The 10283-nt window shown below is 49.9% G+C and overlaps 1 protein-coding gene across 1 annotated transcript; it reads left to right on the forward strand.

Moving 5' to 3' along the window:
* The first annotated feature begins 498 nt into the window (after positions 1–498).
* Positions 499–5570, forward strand: LOC125757843 (cholinesterase 1-like). The gene is made up of 3 exons (XM_049414050.1): positions 499–526; positions 1203–1395; positions 5048–5570. Exons 1-3 carry the CDS (start codon positions 499–501, stop codon positions 5568–5570), a joined length of 744 nt encoding a protein of 247 aa, XP_049270007.1.
* The last annotated feature ends 4713 nt before the right edge of the window (positions 5571–10283 follow it).

Raw genomic sequence — 10283 nt, forward strand, 5'->3', positions numbered from 1 at the left:
GACAGCCCGAGCGCTTGGCGCTCTGTGGATTAGCCGCTGCGGTATCCCTTCCACCATTACGACTGACGGTGGTCGCCAGTTCGACTCAACATTGTTCGCCAATCTATCTTGGCTCCTCGGTGTCAACCACATCAAGACTACCTCGTACCATCCCTTCGCCAATTGAACGCTTCCATCGCCAGCTGAAAGCGTCACTCATGGCTTCCACTTTTCCTTCATCATGGATGGAACGCCTTCCTTTCGTTATGATTGGCATCCGCACGTCTCATCGTAGCACCTCCTCCATAAGCGCCGCTGAGCTGACATTTGGCACCACTCTTCGAGTTCCTGGTGAATTCTTCAGTGACCCGCCGACGGGATCTTCAGACGTTTTTGATTATGCATACCATCTACGCAACGCTATGCGTACCGTGGTTCCGCCTCTGCAACGACGAACATCTCGTATTATATATGTCAGTCCCGACCTCCAACACTGCACGCACGTTTTTGTGCGACAGGATGCCGTGCGACCTCCTTTACAGCCCCAGTATGAGGGCGCGTTTAAGGTTGTCAACCGCACACCTAAACACTTCCGTCTGCTCATCAACGGCCGGGAAAAGTGCTGTTTCCGTCGACCGTCTCAAGCCTGCGTACTTGGACACCGACACTTCAAGAAAGTCGCATCTTAAAACCACTCCGGACTGCCATACTCGCCGCGTGCATTTTGCGGCTCAACGGTCCGCCCCTGGCCACCTGCAACAAACCCGCGACTTCCTCACTAGAAGGGGGCCCTGTAGCGCACGAGCGCGGGCTACAAGAATCCGACCAAGAAAAGACGACGACGACGAAGCTACGTACCAGTGTTCTTCTTCGCGTCTGTGTAAAATGGTTCCAGACAAAATATATATTTTGTGGTCTCACAGCATCGACATCTGTCTGCCTGTTCCCACAGATAGATAGATAGATAGATAGATAGATAGATAGATAGATAGATAGATAGATAGATAGATAGATAGATAGATAGATAGATAGATAGATAGATAGATAGATAGATAGATAGATAGATAGATAGATAGATAGATAGATAGATAGATAGATAGATAGATAGATAGATAGATAGATAGATAGATAGATAGATAGATAGATAGAATCCGTCTGCGCAGCCAAAACCAGCCGTTGCGGCAGCTGCCGAACCCGACCTGTGGTGGTGGTGTTGCATGGAGGCCGCTTCCAGTTTGGCGGCGGGGGTACGTACGCCTTCTACGGGGGCCGTCAAGCAGCTGCACTATGGGACGCCGTCGTGGTCGTGCCCGCGTACAGGGTGGGCGCCTTCGGTTTCCTCAACATGCTCGTGCACGAGGCGCCCGGCAACGTCGGCCTGCTCGACCAGGCGCTTGCCATCCGATGGGTGCACAGGTGCGCGCACTGTCGTACCTATAGTGTTCCTGCATAAACACGAGCACGACAGTGCCTTGTGTGTCTTTTACGCATGACGCATATTTTCTCAAGAGCGACCAACGCCGGTCTCAAAATGAAGTTCTGTAGTTGATAAGGAACCATGTTGCTTCTAAACTACAAAGAAAACATGGGTGATTCCTCTGTCATAGGAATCGGTATAACACGAATGTGAAACGTGGCTTCACATACGTAGTTGAGAGGTTGTTGTGCTTTCTTTCGCCCCAAGGGCGAAGGAATGAATGCTATAGCAGCGAATTGTAATATCACGCAAAGAACGGCAAGCAGCCCCGAAACTTGCAACGCGCTGTTCCAGCAGAAGAGACACACGGAACGAATATGCACAGGATGAGCGCGAACTAAGTGTCACAATTGTAACTTATTCCGCGCTCCTTTCGCAAAAGCGGCCGCTGCAGTGAGCGAAGTGACCTTCGTGCTCACAACGCAAACTTGCGATGGGAGCACAAGACGTACAAACCACCGCCGTCACGAGATAAGCTCGCGCGCGAGAGTGACCACGCCCCGTAGAGGCGCGCGCTCATCGCAACGTGCGGGGCGACAACCTTTAAAGCGTCCTTCGAGCCCTTCGCGCGACCTCGCTAGTGATAAGGAAAACACGCTGATGTACCACCGATCTCTGAGTACCGCCACCGGCAAATTGTCTATATAAATAGCTCGCGTAGAAGAACGTGCCGTCTGTTGCCGAATCTTTCGCACCGCGCGCTGCGGGATGAGGGGCCGTAAGTTGGACTCCCGGTGACGGAACTTTTTCTTATAGTTTTTTCATTGTCATCTTTTAATCTGTATATTTTACAACGTCATATCCGTGACGGAAATACTTTAGTGTAGCCGTGGTATAGCCCGGCATAAAACACTTTCGTGTTAAAATGGCATGACGTTCGCTTCTTGTGCAAGTGATCACATCTCTGTGGCAAAATTATTTACGTCATTCTTTCTTGTCGGTGAAATCTCACACCTTTATGTTTACCTTTACGTGACGTCACGTTTTCGACGCAAGAACACCGGATTAGTCGAGTGAATCGGCCAGCCGAAAATTATTTTTTTCTACGCGTCTTCTGTCTGCGCACGCGATCCGTCAGAACCTAGCCATATGCAGTTTCGTCGTGAAAATAAAATTTTTTTCTCATAGTGCCCGTAACGATGACCTATGCCTCCCTAGTTAATTGTCCGTCATAATCGATAGCGTCGACACTGAGTGAGAAGAAGCGCCACTGTATTCTGCTATCAAAGAAAGGTAGCGTTAAGGAAACCCATGCAGTCTGAATAAGTACATTCACTACAAGCCGTATAATATTGCCTTCGGACGTTACAACACAGCAGTCGATCAGGGGATACAACTATAAAGTAGACAGTAAGCCAATGTCTTCGCATATTCGACGTGGCAGACCTCGAGATTACGTTACTGCGTTTTAAGGTGAAAGCCTTAGGCCTGTGTTTCCAGGTCGTGCTCTGGGGTACAGAAAACATCATGGGAGCGCGTGATATAGCGCGTCCACTTCGTCTTGGCGGCGTTGGCGTGAGTGAAAAAAAAATTGTACTGGTTTAGCTCGGCTATGTCAGGATATGCGTCGTGTGAGGTAAGGTTCAGCTATTATTCTTAGCTCTCCTGGTTGTCTAGGATTAGCTTGATTATCACGCTTACTGCAACTTCAATGACACACACACGGTATACGCATTATGCGACACATGTATATTTATTTTTTGCTCAACGTCATTACTCTATTGCCACAAAAACGGCTCGGTGGTCATTGTAGTAACACGCTGCTGTCTCTATGGCCCCAACGCCCGGCACAGCGTGAGACTGGCTACTGCGCAACGGAGGCGCACAGCTGGGCACGCACCGGCACCAGTGCGTCTGCCGCGGCTATGACGTCACTCCTCTGTAAAGTGCGAGACAGACGGTACGATTTTCCATGCGATGTGATGGCCGACGCGGCGGTGGGAGAGAGGGAATGGTGGCTGTCCGATGCTATGAAAGGTCACCATTACGGTTCCCTACCGCCGTGTCGGACGTCGCATCGCATGGAAAATCGTACCGTCTGTCTCGCCCTTAATACGCAGACCCGCGCGGCGGCTCCGGCGCGGCAGCTGGGCACGCGCCGGCGCCAGTGCGTCTGCCGTGGCCATGACGTCACTCCTCTGGAATGCGCAGACCCACGAGGCCCGCGCGGCGGCAGCGGCGCCAGCTGTGCGCCGTGACGTCACTGCCCTTCGCGCATACGCAACACGTCTCTCGAAAGTGCTCAACCTCGTCTAGTGTAGCTAACGCTACAAAAAAAAGAAAAAAAAGCGCAGAAGTCACCTGAATAGGCCCTATAGTTGTGGGTGGCGAAGATAGAGAAAGTACTCGACAGCGGACGAGGCTAAAGCAGCTTTAAGAGCCGCTCGTCGCAATCGCCGTCGGCGGGAAGCCGCTAAGAATGAAGCTGCGGCAGCGGCACCGCGAGAGCAACATGCGGCCCTAATGCAACGCAGGCGTTCTGGGAATGCAGAGTTTGGGGTGAGTAAGGCCACCGCCGTCACTGTACATCATCGAGAAGTTCAACAGGAATATTCAACAGTTTCCTCTAGCGTATATGCACTTGCACAAACGTACAGAGCACAAATCAGCCGTAACGGATAACGCCATGAAATTGCACAGAATCTCGCTAAACGAGAATTATTCAAGATGTGCGTGGCGTTATGTTCGTTCGTCGTGCTTCTGCTTTTGAGGTTGTTTTGCATCGTGTTGTGGGAACAGTGATGTTTGTGTACGAGTATGTCACCAATGACTCGGGGGCTCGTTGGCGTACGTTTATTACCTAAGGAAGTGTACACAAGGATACAAATGTCATAATGCACATATGTAAATAGTCCCCCCCCCGTTATCCTCTCTCGTTGTCTCTCCCTAACCTTTATCTCCGTCATGCACCGATCTATTACAATGTTTTCCTTCCCCCGCCCCTTTATTGCGTACAGTTCCTCAAATCAACAACCACTTACTACCTCGACTATACACGCAGAACCAACATGTTACAACATCCGACCTAGTGCCTGTAGGCATCAGCGCGAGTGTGCCGTGTTTGTTTATTATTATTTTTTGTATCCTTGTGTTATTACACATATCCGTGTAGGTCGTATACGTCCGCCATCGGACGATTGCTCGAGGATACAAGTTACCGCCGAGTGAAATTTCGCGTCCGCGTGTACACTTCGCTGCTTTTGCTAATGTGTCATGCGACAACATTTAATTGATACCGTAAATTTACACCACAACGGGAACAAGTAAAGAATCAAGGAGCAGGACAATTTCACTGACACCACTCCAGATGAAAGGAAGTGCTCAATCGGTGCAGTTGAGAAGGAATCTGGAACAAACAAAGCACGTTTTGTAATCTCTTTACGTTATTGAAATTCTATACGGAAAAATGCTTATTCAAAAGCATCGCGCTCCGTCCATTGCAGTCGCGGGTTTTCAAGAAGCTGTGTTGCAGGGTCCCTCGGGCTGTCACTTCAGACTTCTAGTGTAATTTACAAGACTCTAGCAGCTTGAATAGTGAAATTGCACCTGAGGCTTGTCATAGCCCTCACCACCACCGCACAAACATTTCAGGTACATCCAACATTTCGGTGGCGACAACCAACGCATCACATTGCTGGGCCAGGACGCTGGCGCCACATCCATCGGCTACCACCTGACACGCAACGACACGCCGCCTATACAACGCGCCATACTAATGAGCGGCTCGCCTTTCGTGCCGCAGCCCGACAATACGGGTCAGCGTGCCCTGCTGAACGGCAACGCACTGGCCGACGTGCTCGGCTGCGGCAGCAGGCGAAGCTTGCAGGACGCCTCGGAGCGACGACGGGTCGTGGAGTGCCTCAGGAAGCGCAGCGCATACGCCACGGTGTTGGCCGCCGACGAGTTGGCCACCAGCAGCGACACTGTCGTGTTTGGTCCCAGCAAGAACCGCGACTTTCCGTGGAAGTTAGCGAGCGCCGTCCTCTCCGAGACGATGCTCAAGCGCGTCGACTTCCTAGTGGGCGTCTCCAAGGACGAAGGCACGTCGCACGTATCCGAATTGATGCAGGCGTTCGGCTTATCTGCCGACCAAACCCTGACACCAAGAAGGTAACGTACTCTTGCGCTAGACTTGCGGGGGCCACGGGCTAATCCGCATTTGCACTTCAAATAATTCAGTTATGTGATCAGCCGTCCTCCTACCAACGCCTAAGCGCACAGCGTAGTGATGCTGTTGGGTGTCTTCTACTGTTTCGCGCGAGGAGGACACTTGAGATATATCGAAGCAGACGGAACGTCTTTGTTGGGACCTAGAAAAGAAGAGAAAGAGGAAGCGGAGAAGCGACCCACGACGCACGTGTTTTTCTTCTTCTTCGATTTCTATGTCGCCATTAAAGCGATCGTAGTTCATTCTACTACGCATTGAGTACTATTGCCGTGTGCCACAGGATTGGCTATGTCGTGCCATAACATATGGTGCCGAAAACCCGGGATCTGCGGCTAATCGGCGACACGGACGGCAGCATCGACAAGAACGATTTCTCCGAGGAATAATCGCCGGTGCTTGGTAAGCCTCGTCGGTGGCCGCGCCCAGCTACGTCAACGAGTGGACGCAAGCCCAAGGTCCTGTGAGTACACTGCAGCAATGGATCGTTTGAAGAAGAAGAGATCATCGGCACGAGCTCAGAATACCAAGATAATCAACGAGGCGACAGCTATTTTGGAAAGCGACAGCGTCGATAGAGCGACAATCATCGCATGGAAGGAGCGGCTGACATCCAGCAATGAAAAGCTGAAGAAGATATCGGACGAAATGGAAGACCACATTCCAACAGAGGAGCTCGCGTCTGAATACGCCGCAGCAGCAGACTACGAAGACCAAGCGGTAGCGACACTTGCACGTCTACAGTGCCGAATCGAGGACATCAACAACGCGCAGAGAGCCGTCGACGCTGGAAATCCAGCAAGTACCGTCCATGCTCCTACGAATGTCGGCAATGCACATATTGGACCCCGCCTACCTCGACTGGAGATCAAGCCTTTTAACGGAAACATACGGGAGTGGACGGCTTTCTGGGAGCAGTTTGAAGGCACCGTGCATTCAAATGCGACACTAAGCGAGACGGACAAGTTCCATTACCTTCGGAATTACCTGAGAGGAGAAGCTGCTGCAGCAATCGCTGGATTTGCGACTACAAGCGCATGCTACGGAAATGCAGTTCAGCTACTAAAAGACAGATATGGGGATAAACGGCAAATAGAGCAACATCACCTACGAGCCTTGAGAGACATTCGATGCGTGAGACTGGCGTCTGACGTACAACAGCTGCGCACTCTATACGACCAAGTCCAGATGAACATGCGTGGTCTCGACGCTCTCGGGGTGCCGACAAGCAGCTTTTCTGCGATGCTCTATGACATTCTACTAAAAGCACTGCCGCAAGAGATCGTCATTTCTTTTCACCGCCAGCGCCGTATAAGTGAAGTCATGCTCCGAACATCGGTTGCTACAAACGAAGAAACAGTGTCATCGTGTCAGGAGCTCGAGAGCTTGCTACAGTTTAGCCGCATCGAAATCGAAAGCCGAGAGCGATCAGGGACACAAGAATCGTCAGAACGCACTCACAACCGCAAGCATATTCCATCGGCATCTGTGCTGCATACCGCGCATACGGGAAAGCCGAAATATGGTGAGTGCTTCTTCTGCAAATCCATGAGACATGAAACGGAGGTATGCGACAGTTCTCTAACGCTCGAAGAGAAGAAAGATAGACTAGGCAGAAGCATGAGGTGCTATAAATGCACTATACCGGGGCACCTAGCCAGAGATTGCCGAAGACGCATACAGTGCCTTTCTTGTAAAAAAAGGCATGCAACAACTATGTGCAACCCAAACGCCAATGAAAAGAGTACTAGGAAATTGAACACAACGACAGCATGCGTTAACGAAACGCAGTCAGATCAGAACGAAAGATCAACTGCCGTAACGAGCTGCCAACTTGACGAAGGTGTACATCTTCAAACTTTTCGTTCTTGGGTGGGAAGAGAAGATAAGGCATGCTACATAAGAGGAATCTTAGACAGCGGCAGCCAGCGTTCGTTTATAAAGGAAGAACTCGCTGCACGTTTGCAGCTGAAAGTAATCGGAGAAACGAAGCTGGCAATCAACACGTTTGCGTCTGAAGAACCTTCCCAACCACGACGAAGTAAAATAGTCGAAGTGCACGTGAGAAGTCAGTTTGGAGACAAAGAACAGGTCATCGAAGCTATCACGATACCAGTGATCTGTCAAGATGTCGCAGTGACGAATACTGACTGTTCCTTTGGCAAGAACCTTCGTGAACTGAAGATGGTATTAGCGGACGAGCTTACCATTCCTATGGCGCAAGCCGAGCCTGGAATAAGTCTGCTTATTGGATCAGACCAAATATGGAAGATCATAACCGGTGAAGTCATCAGAAGCCAAGAAATTGAAGGACTAGTGGCTATTAACACTATATTGGGTTGGACACTACAAGGACCTGTGAAGAAAAGGAGCTTTGTTCAAAGCACATCCAGAGTTATGGTATGTGTATTAAGAACAGATATACGGTCACAATCGGAGATTAATGATGATCTGCAGTCCTTTTGGACTTTGGATGTTATGGGCATCTCCCCAGAGGAAGAACAGCTAACTTCTTCAACCACGTTGTCCAGGTTCCTAGAGAATATTGTCAAGAAGGATCGACGGTACGAAGTTGCAGTGCCGTGCAAAGAACCTGACATAGAATTAATTGAAGACAACTACCTCGTCGCACGTAACCGCCTTCAGAGCCTTGTACGACGACTATCAACCAAAAAAGGCCTGCTGGAACGGTACGACCATGCCATTCGACAGTACGCTGACTCGGGACACGCGGAAGTAGTCTCCAAAAGGAAACCCAATGAGGAGCGTACATATTACATGCCGCACCGAGAAGTTATCCGTGAGGACTCTCTCACTACGAAGCTGAGGGTGGTATTTGATGCCTCGTCGCATGCAAGAGACCAAAAATCGCTGAATGATTGCCTACAACCGGGCCGAACTTGAATCCTCAGCTGCTACAAGTCCTCATGCGATTTCGCTGGTACAAAGTACCAATGACTGCAGACATAGAAAAAGCGTTTCTGCAGGTTGGTGTTAGACCACAAGACAGAGATCTCTTCAGGTTCTTGTGGTTTGCTGAGAAGCCGACGTTACCATTCAGGGAAGACGACATACAGGTCTGGCGAATGACAAGAGTACCTTTCGGATCGACGTCAAGTTCCTTCATGCTTACAGCGACCATTCAACATCACCTCAAAACAGGTGTAGACAACGAGCAGCACGGAGTGGCCCAACTACTTGCAAAGTCATTCTATGTAGATGATTTGCTGATTGGGGCGAATAACTTGCAAGCAGCTGTAGAGCTTACGCCACCACAAAGGCAATAATGAATGACGCTGGAATGCCACTCAGAAAATGGACAACAAGTTGTCAAGAGCTGCAGGACATATTCGACTCAAACGAGCCAGCTATACCTAACGGCAGCGGACAAACGCCAACCACAACAAAAGTCCTCGGAATGACATGGAACATGGAGACCGACAGTCTTACTTACAGCACTCAAATATCTTGTCATTTCTGGAGAAGGCTCAAGATACAAAGCGCTTTCTTCTGCAAACAGTGTCGAGAGTTTATGACCCACTGGGACTAGTTGCTCCTTTCGTGGTACGAGGAAAGATGTATTTCAGCAGCTGTGGGTCCGTAAAGTCGACTGGGATGAAGAGCTGCCAGATGATATAGCACGACAGTGGATGAGCTGGAGAAGTGATTTGATTCACCTTCCCAAGGTCAATGTTCCCCGACGTTTTGACGCCCAGAGGCAGCTGATATTCGTGACATTCAAATACACGTCTTTGTGGACTCAAGCACGAAAGCTTATGGAGCGTGCGCATATGTTCGCGCTGAACTAGCTAACGGCGACATCAGCACAAGTCTCGTTGCTGCGAAATCAAGAATCGCCCCATTGAAGCCTCTCTCTTTACCACGCCTCGAGCTAATGGGAGCGCTAATAGGCAGCAGATTGCTAAAATATATAGAAGAAGCATATACTTCTTTTTTGACAGACCACTTTCTTTTATGTGGACGGACTCTACAATTGTCCTGAATTGGATTCGAGCAGATTCATGCAAGCAAGAAGTCTTTGTTAAAAACCGCATCGCTGAAATTAAAGCAATGACTCAAATACGGGATTGCAGCTGGCAGCATTGCCCAGGTGACGAAAATCCTGCGGATTTGCTAACAAGGGGTGAATCGCTGGACGCCTTGATACAAAGAACGTTTGGTGGCAAGGACCGAGTTGGCTGCGGCTGAGCCTTCTGATGGCCACTCAGAAGCTTTTAGCTCCTGAAGAGGATCAGGAAGCAATCAACTCGACACATATAGCCCTTCAAATAGGTGACAAATCGCATGAGCGGAGAGCGCCAATCTTTGACGTAACACACACAGTTCTCTCATCAAACTGCTGAGAGTCACGGCGTGGGTACGGCGCTTCATACACAACGCTAATAAAAGTTGCCCGAGGTACGGAGGTCTGAAGACAGAGGAAATATTGGCAGCTGAGCGTTACTGGATACACCAAGTTCAAAGTGAAGCCTTTGGTGATGAAATGGTTGCGCTTCTTAAGAAGCAGGTTTCTACATAAAGTTCAAAGGTGATGACTTGCGACCGTTTCTAGATGAAAGAAAACCTGCTTCGAATTGGTGGGAGGCTACAAACCTCAATGAAAGCCCTGGTACAAAGCACCCATTGGTGCTGCCTGACGGT

The sequence above is a fragment of the Rhipicephalus sanguineus genome, chromosome 3, assembly GCF_013339695.2.
Source record: "Rhipicephalus sanguineus isolate Rsan-2018 chromosome 3, BIME_Rsan_1.4, whole genome shotgun sequence".
Classification (NCBI taxonomy): domain Eukaryota; kingdom Metazoa; phylum Arthropoda; class Arachnida; order Ixodida; family Ixodidae; genus Rhipicephalus; species Rhipicephalus sanguineus.

Coding starts and splice junctions, on each gene's coding strand:
- LOC125757843 (XM_049414050.1), top strand. CDS start 499: ATGCCGTGCGACCTCCTTTACAGCCCCA. Junction 527..1,202: donor CGACCTCCTTTACAGCCCCA/GTATGAGGGCGC, acceptor TGTTGCATGGAG/GCCGCTTCCAGTTTGGCGGC. Junction 1,396..5,047: donor GCCATCCGATGGGTGCACAG/GTGCGCGCACTG, acceptor CAAACATTTCAG/GTACATCCAACATTTCGGTG.